General features: G+C 34.9%; 1 protein-coding gene across 10 annotated transcripts in view; it reads right to left on the bottom strand.

Moving 5' to 3' along the window:
- The window catches only part of Nbeal1 (neurobeachin like 1), a 185,907-nt gene extending 162,568 nt beyond the window's left edge, over positions 1-23,339 (bottom strand). For 9 of the 10 annotated variants that reach the window (XR_013424260.1, XM_021735694.3, XM_040294731.2 and 6 more), the window contains exons 1-3: positions 23,053-23,215; positions 21,871-22,142; positions 3,133-3,224 (exon numbers count right to left, since the gene is read on the bottom strand). Coding sequence is in view for 9 of the 10 variants with exons in the window: in XM_021735694.3 (XP_021591369.2) it covers positions 3,133-3,224; positions 21,871-21,921 (143 nt within the window). In the remaining variant the exon portion in view is untranslated. The other variant, XM_040294730.2, reaches the window with a different exon arrangement.
- Between the last annotated feature and the right edge of the window lie 210 nt (positions 23,340-23,549).

The raw sequence follows: 23,549 nt of genomic DNA, 5'->3' as shown, positions 1-23,549 counted from the left end.
AAACACACACACAGACACACAATAATTAACTTACAGGAAAGAGAAATATATGGATTTTTTTAAAATTAGCTTTAATTATAAAATTAGTACTGGGTTAGAACATGACTTACAAAATTGAAATTTTTGTTTGCACTCCTAATATGATGAGCATTTAAGAACCTGGAAGCATTTTCCCACCTCTAGAAATTCTATGCTCTGAAAATCTGTTCTCTGTGTGTGGCTAGTGAATACCTACTATAAACAGTTGCAAATGATTCCGTCTAACATTTCAAGACGACTGCCTTGCTAGGCACAGTGGCGCATGCCTGTAATCCCAGCAGCTTGGGAGGTGAAGGCAGGAGGATCATGAGTTCAAAGCCAACCTCAGCAATTTTGTGAGGTGCTAAGCAACTCAGTGAGACCCTGTCATAGGCCTGGGGATATGGCTCAGTGATCAAGTGCCCCTGAGTTCAATTCCTGGTACCAAAAAAATAAAAAAGACTGCCTTAAAGTTTTTTCAAAGCTTTATGTAATAATGGTAAAGGCATTCCCTATGTTACATTATAAATTTTCTAACTCAAAAATTCTATAGTGAATTTACTTTTAAATGAGTTTTATTCAATTTTATTTTATTAATTTATTTTATTTTATTAAATGAGTTTCCTACTTTAAGATGACTTTATTTTATTCTACACTTCAAATTTTGAATGTTTTGTATCAATAAACTCTAAATTTGGGCTGGAGACATAGCTCAGTGACAGAGCACTTGCCTAGCATGTACAAGATTTGATCCTTAGCACCGCATAAAAAACTAGACAAATAAAGGCATGCTGTCCATCTATAAGTATAAAAAAAAAAACTTTTTTTAAAAAGCCTCTACATTCATCATTCAGCTTTTTGACACAAATGTAAGACACAATTTCAAATAAACCAATCACATTATAAATAGAGCAATGCTCTTAGCATTCCATATCTTTAGTTAAACACAATGTATACAAGTATACATCATGCTTTTGGAAATGATCTGCCAATAAATAAGTAAATAAATAAATAAATAAATAAATAAAGACATGTTATGAATAAATAGCAGCCTCCTTTAGAAACTTGAAAAGCCTCATTCCAAAATTCCAAATATTCAAAAGCCCAAATCCTACCTAACTGTATAAAAACCTATGTCCATGATTTAAAGTGAGCTGAAAATTATTAAAATAAAAATGCTACTCTTTTTTACTTTCTTTTTTTCAGTTCTGGGGCTAAACCCAGGGCCTTGCACATGCTGGACAAGGACTCTACCACTGAGCTACATTCCCAGTTCTTAAAAACAAAAGTACTTATAAGCACGAACAATAAGAATATTCTTTTATTGGTAGAAAAACTGCATAACCTTATTTTGAAGACATCTTAAGATTTACTATTTTTCAGCCTTTATAAACCTATCACACATAATATTCAAATGAAAACAAAATCATGCAGTGGATGAATTTATAAATAATAAATTGTGAATTTTTATAAATAATAAATGATAAATGATTTCTTTGTATAATCTTAATTTTCTTGAGTTCCATGTCTTGATGCCAAGCTCTAAGGTTTCTTCTCTGTATTATCATAATTACCTCTTTCCTTCAAGTCTCAAACCTCACCAAATCAACCTCTATAATATGCCACCAAAGTGACTTTTGAAAACAAAGTTGATTGTGGTATTCTCACACAGTAAAGTTTTTAATCGCATTCTTATTATTCATAACAACAATAAAATCAAATACATCAGTATTGCACGCATGGTACTTCATGATTTGGCCCCTAGGACTAGGGCTACAGCTGGGGGGTAGAGTACTTACTAGCATACACAAGGCTCTTGGTTTGATTCCCAGCATTATAGAGAGAGGAAGGAAGGAAAGGAAGGAAGGGAGGGAAGGGAGGAAAGGAAGGGAGGGAAGGGAGGAAAGGAAGGAAGGAAATGGAGAGAAGGAAGAGAGGGTAGGAAGGAAGGAAGGAAAGAAGGGAAGGAAGGAAGGGAAAGAAGGGAAGAAGAAAAGGAAGGGAAAGAAAGAAGAGAAGGGAGGGATGGAGGGAGGGAAGGAAGAAGGAAGGAAGGGAGGGAGAGAAAGAGGGAAGGCGGAATTATGAGATTTGGCTCCCATTTCATTCTACAGACTCCTCCTGGCCACCAAAAAGTGAGCTACCCTGCCCTTTAGCCATGATGAACTGTCTCACCTTGGGCCCAGGACAGTGGACTCAGCTGTCAATGGACTGAGACCTCTGAAACTATGAGTTCCAAATATATTTTCCCTCTTCTAAGTTGTTCCTGTCAGGTATTTTGGTCACAGTGATGCAAGACTAAAACAAAGTGAGGTTATAGCTCAGAGGCAGAGTGCTTGCCTAGCATGTGTGAGGCACTGGGTTTGATTCTTAGCATCACATAAAAATAAGCATAAAATAAAGGCACTCTATTCATCTATAATTACAAAAAAAAATTTAAGAATGCTGAATTTATAGTCAGAAGCTCCAGTGTCCCCTAAGACTAGTGACTAATATCTAAAATGAGGGCAGTTTTATGAGGTCTTGGCCCTTAATTTGTGAGATCTGGTGCTAATATTGGGTAGAGTGTTTGAAATTAAGAGAACTGTGGGACACCTAGTGGGTAGTATCTCACCAAAGCAGAGAAGAGGCTTCTAGAAGCCAGGTCTAATATCAAAAAAGACTGCTGTGATCAATTAGGGATGTCTGATGAGAGCAAGATATCAGGATATCAAGAGTGTTAATATAATTGAGTGTAATATGTCACCGATGAAATTTTTGTGTTAAAACAGAAACAATAGGGGCTGGGATTGTAGTTCAGTGGTAGAGTGCTTGCCTTGCATGTGCGAAGCACTGGGTTCGATCCTCAGCACCACATAAAAATAAATAAACAAAATAAAGGTATTGTGTCCATCTACAACTAAAAAATATATATATTTTAAAAAAACAGAAATGATGGGCTGGGGTTGTAGGTCAGTAGTAAAGCACTTCCTGGCATGTGTGAGGCACTGAGTTCAATCCTTAGCACCATACAAAAATAAATAAAAATAAAGGTATTATGTCCATCTACACCCAAACATACACACACCAAAAAAGAACAGGAACTAAAGATAAGAAATTAGTGTTTCTACATACCTGGTAGGCAGTTTTTCAAAGTCAACATCTAAGAATTGTTCATAGCTAGAAACAAAGTTATCCAACCACATCTTCAGGTAATCTGGATCTTTCTGAAATAAGAAAATCAGAATATTAGGCATACTTTTCAGGAAACGTAATGCTTTCACACCCATTAAGTAGATATCTAAAGAAGCAATAATATGAAATCTCTAAGTAGTATTCAGGCAGAGCTATGTGCTATTTTAAAATGTATATTAAGTATAATGATCCCTCAAATTGCTTCCCATGTCAAAGATCTCAAGTATTAAAAATGTCTACCACTAAGTTACATTTCTGGCCCTTCAAGTTACTCTTTCTTTATGCAGTACTGGGGATTGAACCCAGGGTGCTCAACCACTGAGCTACATCCTCAGCAGCCCTTTTTATTTTGAGACAGGGTCTCACTAAGTGGTTGAGGCTAGCCTCAAACTTGCAATCCTTTTGCTTTAGCCTCCCAAATTGCTGGGATTACAGGCATGTGCCACTGTGCCCAGTTTCAAATCATTCTTTAAATGACACATTCTAATTGTGGCAAAAATTCTCACTGTCCTTTACCTTGCCCTACTATTTCCCAATTTCATGGTCCTTTATCATACTCTATAATTCTTATTTATTAGTTTATTGTTTGTCACTTCCCCTAGGATGTAGGTTTAATACTCACAGAGAATATTTATCTTTTTGCTTGCTAGTGGGTACCACATGCCTAAAACAGTGCCTGGTACAAAGTACTCAATATTTGTCTAATGAATTAAAGGGAAGTGTAAAATGCATAAATAAAATCAAACTGAAAACTTGTAATCCCAGCTACTTAGGAGCCGAGACAAGAGGATATCAAGTTCAAGCCCAGCCTCAGGAACTTTGAAATACCTTATTCTCTAAATAAAAAATCAAAAGGGCTGGGGATGTAGCTTAGTAGTACAGCATCCCCAGTGTCAGGTTAAAAAAAATTAAATTTTAAAACAATTCTAAAAATTCAAAAAATAAAAGTAAATAAAAGAGGATGGGAATGTAGCTCAGTAGTATGTGTTCCTGGGTTCAATCCCTAGTACCACAAAAAGTAAATAAAATAAAATTTGAAATGGAACATTAATCTAAACATAAAAACTGAAATTAAAACTTTTCAGAAAAAAATATGATACCTTTGCCTCTGGAGATAAACAAAGATTTCTTAGCTAAGACACAAGAATCATGAACCAAAAAAGAAAATTAGTGTTAACTAAAATTAGGGGCTGGAGGTGTAGCTCAGAGATAGTGTGCTCAACCCCCAGCATCAAAACAAATGAATTGAATGAATAAACAAATAAATAAATAAATAAGTAAAAACTACTACTCAGCAGAAGACACCATTAATAAAATGGGAAGCTGGGTTTGGGATGTACCTCAGTGGTAGAAGGTTTGTCTAACATGCATGAGGTCTTGGGTTCAATCTTCGGCACCACACACACAAACAGAAAATGGAAAGATAAGCCATATGCTTGCTCAAAATACTCTCAAAAGAATTTAAACAATATATGACAATCTCCTAAAAAATAAATTTTAAAAGGACAAACCACTCAACTTTTAAAATGGGCACTTCACAAAAGAAGAAACAAATGGCCAAAGAGCATACAAAATAGTGCTCAATATCATTAGTTATCTAGAGAAAAAAAATTAAAATCAAATGGGAGGGCTGGGGTTGTGTGTGAGACACTGGGTTTGATCCTCAGCACCACATAAAAAATAAAATAATAAAGGTACAAAAAATACCAAATGGGAGGGGCTCTGGGATTGTGCCTCAGTGGTAGAGTACTTGCTTAGCAGGTGTGAGACACAGGGTTTGATCTTCAGCACCACATTAAAAAAAAATTTATTAAAAAAATCAAATGGGATATCACTGCATACACACCCACTAAAATGGCAAAAGTTAAAAAAAAGTGACAAAAATAAATAAATAAAAAGACTGACAATATCATATGTTAGTGAAGATGTGGAGTGACTTTTTAAATTTCAGATATTACTGGTGGGAGTATAAAATGGTTTGGTTACTTGAAAAACAGTTGGACAATGTCCATCAACTACTTTTCATTACTTTTCCCTAAAAATAAAAAGTCATGGGCTGGGGTTGTGGCTCAGCTGTAGAGCTCTTGCCTAGCATGTGCAAGGCACTGGCAGTGTTAGATACTTAGCACCACATAAAAATAAATAAATAAAGTTATTGTGTCTGACTACAACTTAAAAATATATATACATTTTAAAATAAATAAAATAAAAAGTCACAAGAACACTATACAAAAATGCTTATACAAGCTTGATTTTTAACATTCCAAAGCTGCAAACAAAAATTCTATCAACAAATTAATAGATAAATTATGGCATATTAATAGAGTAGAATACCATTCAGGAATAAAAATGATTAAAGTAGTGGTTACCCAAATATTTGTATGTATCAAAATTCATCACCTTTGACACTTTACATATATTCATTTTTAAAAATTTTTAGTTATAGACAGACACAATAATTTTATTGTATTTATTTATTTTTACATGGTGCTGAGGATCAAACACAGTGCCTCACACATGAAAGGCAAGTACTCTACCACTGAGCCACAACCGCAGTCCTAAAGATATGCATTTTATGACTTGAAGTGACATCTCAATAAAACTGAGTAGAAAAAATATGACACCTCAGAAATTTTTCTTTTAATTTCTTTTTTAGTTGTATTGGACAATACCTTTATTTTATTTATTTATTTTTATATGGTACTGAGGATCGAACCCAGCACCAGAATGTTCCCAGAATGTCCCAGAATATGAAGGGACTGCTGACCTTTTGTGTATTTGTTTTTGTCTATTAATATACTATTCCAAAATCAGCTTATAAATTACTACTATCTACATCATCACCTAGATATCAAAAGATGGAAATATTTCAGACAAAAAACATTCTTCTGTGACAAATTTTTTCAAGTTTTTTTTTTTTTAGTTGTTGACAGACCTTTATTTATTTATATGGGGTGTTGAGAATCAAACCCAGTTCCTCACACATGCCTGGCAAGTGCACTACCTGCGAGCCACAGCTCCAGCCCCTTTTCAAATCTTATTATCTGCTTTTTACATTTCCAACTTTAATGTCGTTCATCTATTAATTTATTCACTTATCCATCCCAGAAGAACTCCAGAAATACAAGTATCTGGAGGTTTTCCTGACCCCCATCTTTCCTAAAAAGCAGAGGATTACTTCTTGGTAAAAGTTAAACACAAAACAGTCCCACAACAATAAAAAGTTAACACAATTCTCTTCATATTTTATTGAGGAACTCTACAGTATCTGGTTCAAATTCTAAAGGTCAGGGCTACTGAGTATTTGACAAAAACAGAGTTCTCCTGAGGATCTGAGAAAATATAAGGAAAGAAATAGTACTGTTTCATTTTCTAAGATGAAAAGCACTTAAAAATGTTAAAACATCTGCCATGTACAAAGTGGTATAGCAGGCATTTTTGCAATATGTCGTTATTTACTCCTTGAGACTATCCAGAAAAGGTTTACATTCTCCCCATTTTACATGTTACAAAAGGGCCAGTCTAAGGATATATAACTTGGCCAAAATCATACAGCTAACAATTAGCAGTGCTGGAATTAAAATGCAAGGATATATGAACCCAATAAGTGCTCTTTCCATTGCCCTACACTGCCTTTGAACTGTGTATGAATAAAATGGAGGTTTAGTAGGCAAAAATGATAAAAGTGGAATTTAGAATCAGTAAATCCAAGGTACAGGAAAAAAAAAAAAACAGCCAGCTTCAAAAAAACAAACAAAAAACAGCCAGCTTCAATATAACCTAAAAAAAAGTCCTAAAGGCCACAAAAAAGAAAGATCTCCACATACTCAGAAACAATATTAATTAAATCTCAAGTTTAGTTACTTAGCTACTAAAAGATAGTTACATTCAATCCCGCTTCCAGATTCTTAATTAAGAACATATCCCGATGCAGATTGTACTTGTGCTATTCATCCTCAGAATATAATGGTAAGCAATTCAAATTAAATCTCTTCCTTAATACTCACCACTTTTGATACATAGGTATTCCCTAAAACAAGTGAACACACAATAAATTTGAGAATTTTCACATAAAAATATTAATTTCCTTCACTCTTTGGTTTATTTTGGTTTATTTTGTTGTTTTATCTTCTTAAATGGATGAGATACTAATTATCTACTCCTGTATAATATATTACCCTAAAATTTAGCAGCTTAAAATGACAGACATATATTATTTCCTTGTTTCTTAAGGGGAAGGAATTCTAAGGCAGCTCAATTGAGGGGTACTGACTGACTCAGCTTTTTTCAATGCCTTATAATAACTATGTCAATTCAGAATGTAGTAATATCAAAGCTCGACTGGATTGGAGGAATCACTTAAAAGCTTCATGTTTTCACTGGCAAGAAGCATTAGCTCTTCACAAGAGGGGTCTCTCTCCATTAGCCTACTCACAACAGAACAGCTGAATTTCCCCAGAGTAAATGAAAAAAAAAAAATGAGAGGGGAAACAATAGTGTCTTTTATAACCTAATTTCAGAAATAACATAGTGTAAGTTGCCAAATGCTCTTGATCACAAAGATCAACACGGGTACAATGCAGGAAGGAACTATGCTACACAAGGCTGTAAATAACAAGACGTAGGGATCTTAGAAGCTGACTGCCACAAATGACTAGTTTTTTTCATTTCCAACATTTAAAGTCATAAACATTCCTAATACAGTAGCTACCCTTCTGTCAAGTTCTAAAATGTACTTTCATCATTGAATATAAAAAATCTTATTTTCTACTATTCTTCAATCAGGCTTATTTTTAAAGTATATTTCTCACCTCCAGGATTTTTATCTTTTTAAACTTCTTGCTATCAATTTCTTAACAACATTCTGGCCAAAAAGCATACTCTACTATTTCAATTGTTTGAAATCTGTTGAAACTTCTTTTAAGGTTTATTATATCCTCATTTTTTGTAAATATCTGTGTGTTGAAAGGAATGTATATTGGGCATTAAGTCTACATAAATACATCATAATTAAACCTTTACCTTTACTGTTTCTGTTCTCTCAATTACTGGAAATTACTGAGAAAGGTTTTGGTTTTAACTATTAATTAATTTTTTTTTGGACTGAGGATTGAATCCAATGGCACTTTACCACTGAGCTACATCCCCAACATGTTTTATTTTATTATTTTGAGACAGTGTCTTGCTAAGCTGCCCAGACTGGTCCTTGAACTTGCGATCCTCCTGATTCAGCCTCCCAAGTCATAGCATTACAGGCATGAGGCATTACCCGGCTTTACACTTAAAAAAAAAAAAAAAAAATTAGCCTTACAAATTAGAATAACTTTTTTAAATTATTTTTTAAATTAGCCTTTAAAATTAAAATACATTTTACAATTCCCCTTAGAGAGACAGCTAATGTATGTGTCATGGTCTATCCATGTGAAAACCAGGTAACAGGTATTCATGCATTATCAATCCATACATCATGAATAAAACTATCAAACTGCAATTTAGGCTACCAGCATTTTTCATTGTTCCATTAAATAATGAAATATTTTATAATAAATGTTGTCTTCTATAAAACACAAAAATCTGTTCAAGTTTGATTTTAATTCTTTAATCAAAGTTCTCATACTAATTTTATAATCTATATATTCCAATATCAACATATTCAGTCTTTCCTGTTTCCCTGATCTATTTCTGTTGTCTCCTGTTGATTCTTATTCAAGGCAGTTTTTCTGGAAGTTCCCAAGTGGAAATAAGAGAGTGAAGTGGGTTGACTTGTAGTTCACCTTTATACCAAAGGAATAAGCCTTGAGATTATAAAGAAAAATCTACATTTCTCATGCTGGGTAGCTTCTTGGCTTTGATCTGGCCACGCCTAAACAGGAAAATAAAAGCTCAAATTCAACAGGCAAAAAATGGTTTCCATTTACTGATGTTCCTGCTTTAATAAGATTTTGCTTTCTAATGCTTTCCTCTCCTGCCAGTTTTTCACAGCCTTTAAAATAATTCATTTTACCAAGAAATCTGAGTAATTTCAGAATAAAGATTAGTTCAAACATAGCATACTTTATTACCAGAAATAAAAATCTATACTAAGACACTTTTTTTATATATACTTTTTGGTCATGTCTTTTGCTTGCCTCAATACCTTTTGTGACTATTAAGCTACTATACATTCTTTAAAATTTGATCAAGACTCAGGAGCATTTCAAGTTCAAGGCCAGCCTCAACAACTTAGTGAGGCCGTAAGTAACTTAGTTAGATCCTAACTCAAAACAAAATTATTCTTTAAAACAGGATAGGGAGGGCTGAGGTTGTGGCTCAGCAACAGAGTGCTCACCAAGCACTTGCAAGTCCGTGGGTTTGATCCTCAGCACCACATAAAAATAAATAAGTAAAATAAAGGTATTGTGTCCAACTACAACGAAAAAAGTAAATATTTAAAAAAAAAAAAAAAAAGCTTGGGACGTATCTCAGCGGTAAAGCACCCCTGAGTTCAATTCTCAGTACCAAAAATAAATAAATAACTACCCTCCCTTGATCAATGCCACCTCTTTCACCAAGCCATCCCTGATGACTTATGACTTCTCTATCCTGCTTGCCTTTGTTTTTCTATATCTGGACTTACAACGTAAGTGGAAAACTAATTCTATTTAGAAAAGCATATTCTCAGGTGAAATACGTGAATTCATAGTCAATTAGATGAAAGCAAATATGTTAATAAAAAGAAAGTATATCACATCCAGGAAAAGCCAGAAAGCAATTTTAACATATATAAAGGAAAGAATATTAGAAGCAGGCTTAGAATATACGAATACCTAGTAAGAATGATTTCAAATTTTACTTTTTATTTGTTTGTTTTTAGTTCTGGTGATACTGGGGATTGAACCCAGGGTGCTTAACCACTGAGCAACAACCATTTTAAGACAGGGTCTAATTAAGTTGCTGAAGGCCTCAGTTAGTTGGTGAGACTGGCTTTGAACTTGCAATTCTCCAGTCTCAGCCTCCCAGGTTGCTGAGATTACAGATATATGCTACCAAGCCTGGCTACTTTAAATATTTCATAAACTTTAAATAATTATCCCTTCAGGATGGAAATGGAGATCATGTGAAAAATAAGCCAGACTAGAAAATCAAAGGTTGAATGTTTTCTCTCATATGTGGAAGCTAGAGCAAAATTAGGGAAAAGTGGGGAAGTGGTCAGATATCAAAAAGATATACAGAAGATTGTGGAGTAAATAAAGGAGATTGAGAGGGAGGGAAAGGACAAGAAAGAGGAGGAAATACAGAATGAATTTAAAGAAATCATGTTATGAGAATATATAAATATACAGGGAATTTCACCTGTATGTACAAAGTACTAACCAAAAATAATAAAAGACCAAAACAGACATCAAAACCAGTGATACAGAATAAAACACAGTGACAAACCCAAATGCAGTTATCTCATACTAGACAAAGGTGCCATAAACATACACTGGAAAAAAGACAGGCTCTTTGACAAATGGTACTAGGAAAACTGAAAATCCATATGTAATAAAATGAAATTAAACCCCTAACTCTCAATCTGCACAAAACTCAACTCAAAGTGGATCAAGAACGTAGGCATTAGACCAGAGACCCTGTACCTACTAGAAGAAAAAGTAGGCCCAAATCTTCATCCTGTTGGCTTAAGAACTAAATTCCTCAACAAGACTCCTAAAGTGCAAGAAGTAAAATCAAGAATCAACAAATAGGATTGTAGCAAACTAAAGCTTCTTCATAGCAAAGGAAACAATCAAGAACATGAAGAGATGAGGCTGGGGCTCAATGGTAGCGCACTTGCCTGGCATGTGTGAGGCACTGGGTTCGATTCTCAGCACCACATATAAATAAATAAAATAAAAGTCTATTAACAACTAAAATAATATTTTTAAAAAATGAAGAGAGAGCCTACAAGAATGGGAGAAAATTTTTGCCACCCATACCTCAGAGCATTAATCTCCAGGATATACAAATTATTCAAAAACTTAACACCAAAAAATAAATAAATAATTCCATCAATAAACAGGCAAAGATACTGAACAGGCACTTCAAAGAATAAGAAATATGATCAGTCAACAATATATGAAAAAAATGTTCAACATCACTAGCCATTACAGAAATGCAAATTAAAACTACACTGAGATTTCACCTCTAGTCAGAATGGCAATTATTAAGAATACAAGTAACCATAAATGTTGGTGAAGATGCAGTCCCATTGCTGGTGGGACTGCAAATTGGAGCAACCACTCTGGAAAGCAGTATGGAGATTCCTCAGAAAACTTGAAATGGAACCATCATTTGAACCAGTTATCTCATTCCTCAGTTTATACCCAAAGGACTTAAAATCAGCATACTATAGTGACATAGCCACATCAATGTTCATAGGAACTCAATTCACAGTAGCTAAGCTACGGAACTAACCTAAGTACCCTTCAAAAAGTGAATGGATAAAGAAAATGTGGTACATAAACACAATGGAATATTACTCAGACACAAAGAATGAAATTATGGCATTTGCCAGTAAATGGATTGCACTAAGGCTATCATGCTAAGTGAAATAAATGAATCCCAAAAAACCAAGACTGAATGTTCTCTCATATGGGTGGATGCAGACTCACAATGGCAAGGGCAGAGTGAAGGTACAGAGGACTGGACAGGTGGGAATAGGAAAGACAGCAGATGAATCAAACATAACTTTAGTATATTCACATACAAATACACAACTAGTGTAACTCCACATCAAGTACAACCACAAGAATAGGAAGTTATGTTCCATGTAGTTTAATGTCAAAATGCATTCTACTGTCATGTGTAATTAAAAAGAACAAATAAATTCAAAAAAAAATAAAAGATTAAGAGGAAAATCAGTAGAGTGGAGGAAGGAGAATAAGGGGAGGGGAGAGGGGAATGGATGGGGACAGGGATTGAAATCAAATTCCACGTCAAAAGGAACTGAAATTGTATAATTATAATGCTTTAATAAAAAAAACCTTTAAAAATTTATACACACAGAATCATATTTATGCCCTATTTATATATAGCAAAAGGAAAATGATAAGAAAAGAACCTCCAAGAGAAAAGAACCAAGAGCAATAAAGAAGAATGGCCAAGGAACAGAACTGAGTTAAATCATGGAACTAAGGGTAGAGGAAGCAGGCAATATTTGCAGTTTTCACAACAGTTATGAACTATGTCTTATAAGACTTTCACTCTTCCTTTTTGAAGAACTTTTGTTTTGTTTTGGTTTTTGGTACCAGGAATTGAACCAGGGGCACTTTAACCATGAGCCACATCCCCAGCCCTTCTTGTTTTTCATTTTGAAAAAGAGTCTAAGTTGCTAAGGCTGGCTTTGACTTTGGGATCCTTCTGCCTCAGCCTCATAAGCTGCTGGGATTACAGGCATGTGCCACTGTACCCACCTAAAGAGTCTATATTGAAGCATTCCTCTCAGTTTCACAAGTATACATTGGGTTTGTAGGGGATATCAATAGTATCTTCAGAATGGAAAGTGTTTAGTATCAAGAAAATAACAATCAGATGTGATATATATCTTAAGATTCTGTGTTTCAAGACTGATAGCATTACTGAATAAGAGTCTTTTAAGTTCTTAAGATAAAAATAAAGTTCATTTTACATATGGCAGGGATATGAACAATTGTAATCAAGAAAAAAGACTGTGGGCTAGGCAAGATGGCACATGCCTGTAATCCCAGGGACTCGGGAAACTGAGGCAGGAGGACTGCAACTTCAAAGCTAACCTCAGCAAAAGCAAGGCACTAAGCAACTCAGTGGGACCCTGTCTCTAAATAAAATATAAAATAAGGCTGAGGATATGACTCAGTGTTCAAGTGCCCCTGAGTTCTATCCCCAGAACCAAAAAAAGAAAAGAAAAAAAAAGGGGGCTGGGGATGTGGCTCAAGTGGTAGCGCGCTCGCCTGGCATGCGTGCGGCCCGGGTTCGATCCTCAGCACCACATACCAACAAAGATGTTGTGTCCACCGAGAACTAAAAAATAAATGTTGGAAATTCTCTCTCTCTCTCTCTCCTCTCTCCTCTCACTCTCTCTTAAAAAAAAAAAAAAAAGAAAGAAAGCAGGGGCTGGGGATGTGGCTCAAGTAATAGTGCACTCGCCTGGCATGCGTGGGGTGCTGGGTTCGATCCTCAGCACCACATAAAAATAAAATAAAGATGTTGTGTCCACCGAAAACTAAAAAAATAAATATTAAAAAAATTATTTCTCTCTCTCTCTCTCTCTCAAAAAAAAGAAAAAAAGAAAAAAAGAAAGCAGAATGTAGTATATTGGATACTTGTCCCATTTTTATTTTGGGGTGGGGTGGGGGGAGAGATGGGAGTACCAGAGATTGAATTCAGGTTTTGTATTTTATTTAAAGATAGAGTCTCATTGAGTTGCACAGCACCTCACTTTTGCTGACTTTGAACTCCTGATCCTCCTGCCTCAGCCCCCAAACTTCTAGGATTACAGGGGGTCTGCCACCACACTTGGCTACCAGTCACTTTTAATTCTCTTTCCATTCAAACTCCTTACAAACACTTCTTCCTGTATCATCTTTTTTTAAAAACAGAAAAAATATATATATGATATTTACTACATGCCTAAGATATGAGAGTTTTAGACTCATTCTCTACCCTCTTAAATGATAATGTTCTCTAGGACTTCCTTTTACCTTACTTTCTTCTTACACACAAATAACTGCCAATATGGCAACTCTCAAATCTTTATTTCCAGCACAGACTTCCTTTTTAAACTCCAAAACCCATATGTGCAGTATTTCTACCCCACATAAATTCTTACCTGAAAGCTTTGTGGTCTTGTACTAGCTAACATTGTGAATGGAATGTCCAAATATCAGTTTCAAAAAACACCTGGAAATTATTTAGACTCTTCTACATTTACAAATTATGCTAGAGGTACACAAATTAAATGCTACCAATTCTACCTTCTACCAGAAAAATTTAGATTATGATAATCAAAAGAAAAGAAAAAAAATCTTGCATCTTAACAACTTTTAGAGTACTAGTAAAATGCTTAAGTCAAATCACAAAAGCAACATTTATTTCCCAAGGGCTATTCCCAGGTCTACTGATATAAAATATACTCTTTCTTGTTTTGACGTCCATCTTCTAAAAACAAACACATATTAGTATCCACTAAAGGCTTTTAATAATCATGTTGTGTTTTTTTTTAAGTCAAAGAATATTTCCTTCCTTATAAGGTCATTAAGCCATAAAAAATCAAGAGCCATTGCAATACTTTGAACATGTTAGAGACTTAATATAGATTCAATTAAGCTTCAATTTTAGGGGTAGACATGTATTGGTCCATCATACTAAGAGCTTTATGTAGAATTACAACCAATACTGTACTAATATAAATTGTCAATTTTCTCATTAGAAGAGCATTCATTCCATTTTTTCCAAATATGTACAAGAGGTGTTTTCCTTTTTACCTGAATAAAATATCTCTAAATTCTATTTTGATTATAAAGAAAAACTTTTATTCTGAAAAGGAAGTTTACTCTGAGCTCACTGCAAAACAATTTATTTCAGTCATATTCCAGATTTAGAAGGACAAAGGCCAACAGCAGGAAATGGAGCATCACCAAGGTCCAAAACAAACTCGAATTATAGAGGGAAGAAAAAAACTCAAATAAGTATTCAAGATAATTAAGCACTCTGCTTGAATGCAAGACTAAATAAGTACAAATGAAAAATTATTTAAGACATTCATAAACACAGTTTCATTATTATTAATAAAAAGATGAGAATACAACCCTCAGTTATCATACAATATATAGGACAAATGGAAGTGTCTGGGAATAATATTCCAGACACAAATGTATACTTGAAGAATACAAATAAAGATTACATGTTTACATTTCTTACTCTTTTTTAATATTTATTTTTTAGTTGTATTTGGACATGATACCTTTATTTTATTTATTTTTATGTAGTGCTGAGGATCGAACCCAGGGCTTCACATGTGCTAGGCAAGCACTCTACAGCTGAACCACAACCCCAGCCTCATATATTTCTTACTCTTAAGGTACATCTACGTACAATCAATTTTTTCTCAACAACTTTGATGTGTACAATAGTGGTTTGGGGGGCTTTTTTTTTTCCATTTAACAGATGAGAAAACTAATATATAAAGAAACTAGGTAATCTCCTTTCAGGTCACTAAAACCAGAAGCGTAATTGGAATTAAATCCTGACTCCACTCCTGTTAGCTCTGCAGAATTTTCAGTGTAAATTGAATTTAAAAAAAAAAAAAAAAACCACTAATGAACCCCGAATTTCAACCCCATTGCCATATTTCATAATGCCACACTTTTAAGTCATTTTGCATCTTTTTACTCAGTTTTAATGCATTCGATACTTTAAACCAGACACAACAAAAAATACCTTAATTGGAAACACCTAAAAATTTGATATCCAAAAATTCTTCATCCCTAAGAATTTGAAAACTTCAATTTCCCTCATATATATTCTGGTGACCAACTGCAGCATTGCCATAAAGACTAAATTTCTAATAGATATACATCTTTAAACCTATCTGAGGGCAACAGATGAGATAGGGTTTATGATATATATGTCTTTCTGTGAAAATCCATGACTTCCAAAAAGGTACATAATTCCAAAAGCTGGTATAAAGTTGTTCTCTATTTTTGTTTATTTGTCTGCCTTACGTTAAGCATGCTAAGTGCCGAAATATTGTCAAAAGACAGTAGACATGATACCTACTATATATTACATAAACTAAAATCTTTAGACATTAAGTAATTTTGCCTTCTATACTTCTATACTTGTTAAATGTAACAAAACATTTAACAGCTAGCTGTTAACTACTGAACTAAAATCCAGATACCAGATTAAACCTTTTCAAAATAATTTTTAACTTATAAGAGCTATATGAAATGCACTGTTAATCAAATCCTTGACCCTGGGTGGGGATGACCATCTGGAAGCAAGTAAGTTCAGACTACATAATTTTAATCAGTAGTCTTAGACACTAGCGATGAATCTTTAGAGGAAAGAAGCCTTAGATAATCCAAAATCATTCTGCTTATATATATTATGTGATAACTACATAAGGTTAACAATCTATTATGAAGATTAATGTTTCTAATCCTATTCCTAAAAGGACAAAGGGGGAAAAAATCATACTGAAAAGTTGGCTAACAAAAGAAACTGTACACCACAAAAAAAGTCAGGTAATAGATATGCTAATCAGCTTGATTTAATCATTCCACCAAGTATGTCTATATCAAAACATCACACCGTACCCCATAAACACATACATTATTTGTCAACTTAAAATAAGAAAAATTGCACAGGTTTTTACCTAAATTCTTTTCAAATATTAAGTTTAATATGTTAAGATCTATCTTCTAAAAACTGAATCTAGTAATTTCTTTTAATTTGATTTAAAGGATTTTGATCAAGAGTATTTAGGTTTACATCACACCCAGACTAATAGGCAGAAGACATACTTATTTCCCATTAGCATTCTTTTGAGAAAGCAGTATTACACAAGGGATATTTCTGAGGAAGTCCTACTACCTACAAAACCTACTAAACTTTTATAATGTTCAGTAACAACTTCCAAAACATTGCATTCCATAAAAACACTATCATGAAACTTTAATATTAACCCATTACTGACACACTATGGACTACTTGTGCCAAGGTCAGCTCTGTGGCAAAATGGAAGATACCTTAACCTTACTATTCTGAACCAAAACTTGATAAATCTTCAAAGTTGTCTTTAGTCAAGTTTGTATGTGATGTCTTATGTAAAAAAACAAACAAAGTAAGGCAGTACAATAGTAGACATTGTTTAAATTTTAATAATTAATGATGAACTTGAGAGAGAAAAAGTTCTAGAGAATTATATTAGCCAAATTATATTGTTATATGGTGTGCATGTATAAATATGTAACAACAAATCTCATCATTATGTACAAATTGCACCAATTAAAATATGAAAAAGAAAAAAATAAATTTGATACTAAAGAAAAAACAACTTGGCAGGATGCTAGCAAATCAAATCATTGTTCTGAAAATTTTTTTTAAAAATCAAACATTTATGCTATAAGCCTGCCTTCCCTTTAAGAAAATGTATCAATAACTGATGAAGGAATATTTCTGTGTGTTCTAATAAATGAAAAGAATATAGTTTTGCAAAATCCTAATGAAATAATACAGTTAGGCAAAAATCACTGGTGACTGCCTTCTATATCTATTATAGAACCTGAATCAGTTAACTATTATATTAGCCAGTCTACAAACATCAGCAGAGAGAACTAAAATCAAGGAAAGTCAACTAGCAAAAACAAAACAGAGTTTAGAAAACTCTGAGGTCAAAAACCTGGTTTCTTTTTTTTTTGGTCAACGTGTTGGTTTTTAATGGTTACTACTGTCAGTCTCTATTAATTTAAAATCTAAATTTTAAGAAAAAAATAAAATAAAGAGGCCTATATCCAAATATAGTCCTATTTCTGAGTTATAAGAGGGTTAGAATTTCAACATATAAATTTGAGGGGAACACAATTCACTTAATAGCAATGCATCTATTTTCAGGTCCTGAAACTTTCCATGTTTATTCTCAAATCTTCACACCTGTTATCACTAGCTTTTGGGTGCTTTTTCCCTATTAGGAGTTTAACATCTATTCTTCAGATCTCAGGATATTCTTCATTAAATATCAGTATTGAATGAATTGTCCCACTGTCTGTATTACTCTATCTCACTTATGGAAATCTGTCCTCTGACATCATGTCCTTAATTATTCTTTGTGGTTATATTAATCTCTTACCCTTAAACAATATGTTCTATGATATAGGAATAATGTTTTATGCCTATATTCAGTTTCTAATTCATTTCATGAAATTATATTTGATTTTTATTTTTGCTTTATTTGAATGTGTTGTATTCTCTGTATTACAGAAATAAATTGTCTTTGTAATTTGAAAAAAAAAAAGTTTCTTCAACAAACAGCAAGGAAGAAAGTCTGGTAAGGAGGAACCTGTACATTTAAAAGTTTCACAGATATTTTCAACAAAATACAATGTTTATACTTTATTTAAATATTAAGTTAGGGCTGGGGTTGTGGCTCAGTGGTAGAGCGCTCGCCTAGCACGTGCAAGGCCCTGGGTTCGATTCTTTGCACCACATATAAGTAATTAAATAAAGGTCAACCAATAATTTAAAAAAATTAATACATAAATAAATAAATGTTAAGTTAAACAGTGGGAAAATAAGAATATTATTACACTTGCAGAAAAGTTAGTACATGATCACAAATTTGATAATTTAAAGAATTACTGTGTTGGACCAGGTTTGGTGGTATAGGTCTATAATCCCAGAAGCTCTGGGAGGCTGAGGCAGGAGATCACAAGTTGAAAGCCAAGATCACCAACATGGCCAGGCTCAGCAACACAGTGAGGCCCTGGGAAACATAGCGACACCCTATCTCAAAATGGAAAATAAAAAAAGGGCTGAGGATGTGGCTCAGTGATTAAGGATCCCTGGGCTCAATACCTAATACCAAAAAAATACTGTATTGCAGATTAACTATGGGTAAGATCACAAATTGGGATTTGCTTTAAAATGATTCAGGATAGATACAGGTGAAATGAAAGGTTACAGAGATGAAAAATGACTGAATACAAACTTATCAAACTTATCATTGTTGAAACAAGGTGACAGATACAAAACAGTTAACCCTTCTTCTCTACTTTGTGTATGCTTGAAATTTTCCATAATGAAAACTTAAGAAAGGACAACTAAAAGGTTTTATACAACAAGCTACAGAATAAGAAAGAAAAAAAAATCCTACCTATCCCTCAGAAGTCAAAACAAACAAAAATCTTTTTTTTTATTGTTGGTCGCTCAAAATATTACATAGTTCTTAATATATCATATTTCACAGTTTGATTCAAGTGGGTTATGAACTCCCAAAAAATCTTAACTAAGAAGTAAGACAAAACATTCTCCCTGTATACACACTCTTACTCAACAAATAAGAAAACTGAGACTCAAAGAGGTAAGTCTTGCTCAAGGTCACAAAAGAGAATAGCAGCAGAATCAAAATTAGACTTCACAATTATAAGCCCACAAAAAAGTCTAAGAAATTCTAAGAACTAAGTTACAGAAAACATTTTTACGAAAAGATCTGAGCAGTCCTGAAGTCATGTGAAAGCTCATCAAAACTGTAAAAAGCAAACAGAAAAAGGCTTAAAAGTTTGTTGGAGGAGGAAAAGTCAGGTGATTTCTGAGGAGCTAACTACTAGGAACAATTATAGCTAGAAAATCCAAAGAACTAAGTATTCAGTGATCATCCTCATTAGGAAGAAGAATTAAATCTATTTGCTGGATTTGGTAGGTATCTTATTCAAAGTGCCTTCAGAAGAAAAAGTTATTATCTAATAAATACATTATCTATAAAATGATGAAACATGATTTTAAATATTCTTTGAAAACAACTGAAAAAATATGTCTTATTAAGTATATGCCATAATTTTTTTTCTTTTGTAAAGGAGATTGAACCCAGAGGCTCTTAACAACTGAGCTACATACCCAACCCTTTTTATTTTTTATTTTGAGACAGGGTCTTGCTAAGTCCTTAGAGTCTCACTAAGTTGTTCAGGTTGATCTCGAACTAGCAAAATCATCCTGCCTCAGCCTCATGAGTCACTAGAATTACAGGCATGCACCACTGCACCTGGCTACACAGGACTTAATCTTAAACATAAAAAAAGAATTTATCTTCCTATTCAAGAAAAAACAGGTTTCAAAATTTGACCATAGGGGGCTGGAAACAATAGCTCAATGATAAGAGTGTTTGCCTGGCACAAAGTAGAGTTGAGTTCAATCTCTACCTCAGCAAAAAATAAAATAATATTGACCATGGGGACCCTTCATTATTAAGAACAGAAAATTTAAAATGAATTTAATGGTTCATAATTTTTATATAAAAGTCACTAAGAGTCGGGGGCACACCTGTAATCCTAGAGGCTAGGGAGGCTGAGGCAGGAGGATCTCGAGTTCAAAGTCAACCTCACCAAAAGCCAGGTGCTAAGCAACTCGGTGGAACCCTGTCTCTAAATAAAATACAAAATAGGGCTGGAGATGTGGCTCAGTGGTCAAGTGCCCCCGAGTTCAATCCCCGGTACCCAAAAAAAAGTCACTAAGAATAAAATTCAGTGTATGCATAAAGGAACTACATACACTATCTTTTCAACAAGCACTGTGTCACTTAAATATTAAATCTACACAAAAACAATATAATTTATTAATAAAACCATTTAACCTCATTTACCTTTTGTTATTCTGAAAACAATGAAAGCTTATCTTTTTAATAAATTGTTTTTAAATTACTAGACATTCATATTAAAATTTCATTTAAATTTTTGGCCAACATGTGTTAGTTACTATTTTCAAAAGTCTGATGATTTGGATTAATTTATTATTGGAAGAATTGTCTATTTTTAAAAAGATATTTCTGGCATTAAAGTACAGAAGACTAAAAGCTATTTTAAAAATTTATATTAAACATGTCAAGGTATGTCATTTAATAATTATAATACCTATCAAACCAAGAAGTTAAAAAAATATTTTGAAGAGCTGAAAGCATAAGAAAGGAGGCTAAAGGGATAATGCTGAAAATAAATGCTATAACTTGAGAACTTCACTACCCAGACCTAAATTAACTTAAATAGATTAGGGATGTTTCTCTGACCCTTGTCAGTATCTTCAGAGTAGATACTTAAAAATGTGTTTTTATGATACACTCTTCTCAATAACCTAAAATCAAAGATAAAATCAAAGCTATCATGTAAAAATACACATAAAGACAAAGAAGAAAAAGGAAATTATTTTTTGAATAACAAAAATAAAAATGTTAAGGCAGCCACAATAGTTAAAAGCATGGACATGAGTCAGGCACTACTGTGTTTCAGGTTCACTCCTGCATCAGTTTTCTCAGCAGTAAAAGTGGATAATTATAAATCAACCTCCCAGAATTGTAGTGAAGAGCAACTGAGACAAGGCTCTCAAGTGTTAACATAGTAATCAATAACCTTTACATACAACTTAAAAGGTTAGCTATAAGAAAAATGCTTAATGCCCTCCTCACGAAAAAGGCTCTATCCTACTCCCACGTGTAGGAGAAAAAAAAAAGCATAAACAAAAATAAAAACTTTTTAGCCAGGCATAAGGGCAAATGTCATCCCAGCTACACTGGAGACTGAAACTGGAGGATCACAAGTTCCAGCCCAGTCTGAACAACTCAGGGAAACCCTTCCCAAATTAAAAAAGGGCTGAGGATGTAGTCCAATGGTAAAGTGCCCCTGGATTCAACCTTCAGTAAGAAAAGGTTGGTTTTATTTTTTTCCTCTTAAGAGAATAATTTGACTTATACAATTTTGAAATAACTGAAGACAAGAGTCAAATAAAAGACTCTATAGTCTGTCAATATTATGTATGTATTCAAACCTGAAGAGTGGGAAATGGAAAATCCCTTACATGTTTTTAGTTTGGGGTCATTTGAATGAATAAATACCCTATTATCCATTAAATAAAGTCTGGTTACAAAATTTTATAGTGAATTATTTTTAAAATAGAAATAAAAAAGAAAGCAGTTACCTTTGTACAATAAAGCATCCAAAGTTCAAAGAGTCTCTCTCTGGATGCCATTCTGGCTTTCACTCTGGCACTTTTATTTTCCTCAAAAAATTATGTTCAAGACCTCAGCAAGTTCATTTTATTTTCCAAGTTTCTCAGTCGTTACAGTAAAGCTCACAGCAGTAGAGCAAACAAAAATAAGTGAAACAATTGGACTCTCTGGTCAACAAAAGGCAGTTTCAGTGGTTACTCCAGTATATCCTCATCAGTGGTAGCTAGGCAATTAAATAAATCTGTGAAAGAAAAAAAAAGTCCAAGGGTTGGTTCAAAAGAGGTCGTATTTTTAAAAAAGAATCTAGACTTGTCAGAAACAAGGGATTTATCTGCTTGAGTTGACATCATCAATGGAATAAACTTTTACACTTTTTAGATTTCATAGACACTTTAGATTCAGGAAAACACAGCAATTAACAAAATATATAATATCAATATTAAGTCCTAGAATCTAGAGCATATTTATGAGTAAGAACACCCAAAAATGCATTAAGAATACGTGCAAGTCTCCCTTTTCATTCACATACATTTTATAAACGTAAGGACAAAGCCATCTCCCACCGCCCCCAAACCCGGTGCTGGGGATGGAACCAGGGCCTCTTGCAAACGAGCCAAAGCACATATTTCAAACACATAAAATCTCTCAGAAATTTCTAGTGTGCTTCTTAAAGTTGTTGGGAATGTTTGTTGCGTTGCAGGGCAGGGCGTGGGGGAGGGCGGGAGGAATTTGGTTTGTTTGTTTTAACAATCTTCAGAGAGTGAAAGTCAACCTGTCCACCTGGCCACTCTACCTCTCCATCCAGGAAGAAGAGTGGAGCACGCACACACAGCTAGGAAAAGATCCCGGGAAAGCCTCCAAGTGTTACGGGGATCTTTAAATTTCCTCCCCGCATCCCAGACAACCCAAACAGAGGCAAACTTAAGATATGCCAAAGCTGCCAAGAAAAGCTTTAGAAATGGGGCAACGCCAGCTTGGCGTCCCCCGACCCGCAACCGATGCCAGCCGGACTACAGCAGGACACGCCCGGGACAGCCTGGCCCCCTCACCGCCGCCCCTCGCTCTACCGTCCCTCCGCTACCAAGCACCCCTCCCATTCACACCGCGCGGCTCCCTCTTCCCAATCTCCCCTTTCCCCTCCCTGCGCTCACACAGGGTGCCAGTCGCCGCCACCCGGCCGCCGTCTCTCTTGCTGCCCTCGCCCCCTTCCCAGGGTGAAGCCCAGTGTCACCCCGCAGCCGGGCAGGCGAGGGAGGCGGGGCGCGAGGGCGGGAGGAGCCGGGGCGGGGCGGCCCTGGGCTAATCATTCCGGGCGCTAGGGATTTACCCGGCCCTCCGGCTGCCGCTCTTCAATGGTCGCTCAGGCTAGGCAGGGGCGGATGACTAGAAGCCACGCCCCAGCATACCTGCGCAGCCGCAGTCGACCAGGCTCCTGGGGGAGTACTGCGCGGCGGGCGCCAGCCCGGGCGCTCTTGTCAATCTTCAAGCTGGGCGTGAGAAGAGAAGGCCGACGTGCTGACGTCCGCGCCCACCCCGCCCCGCCCCGCCTCGGAACCCACAGACAACTTTCAGCGCGTGGCGTCATTTCCGCGGATCACAAGGATCTTGCGTTTTGATTTGTTTGTGGAAGTAGGATCGGTCTTGGGAG

This window comes from Ictidomys tridecemlineatus, chromosome 7, assembly GCF_052094955.1.
Source record: "Ictidomys tridecemlineatus isolate mIctTri1 chromosome 7, mIctTri1.hap1, whole genome shotgun sequence".
Lineage (NCBI taxonomy): Eukaryota > Metazoa > Chordata > Mammalia > Rodentia > Sciuridae > Ictidomys > Ictidomys tridecemlineatus.
The sequence above is the reverse complement of the archived record's forward strand: the minus strand, read 5'-3'. Positions and strand labels throughout refer to the sequence as shown.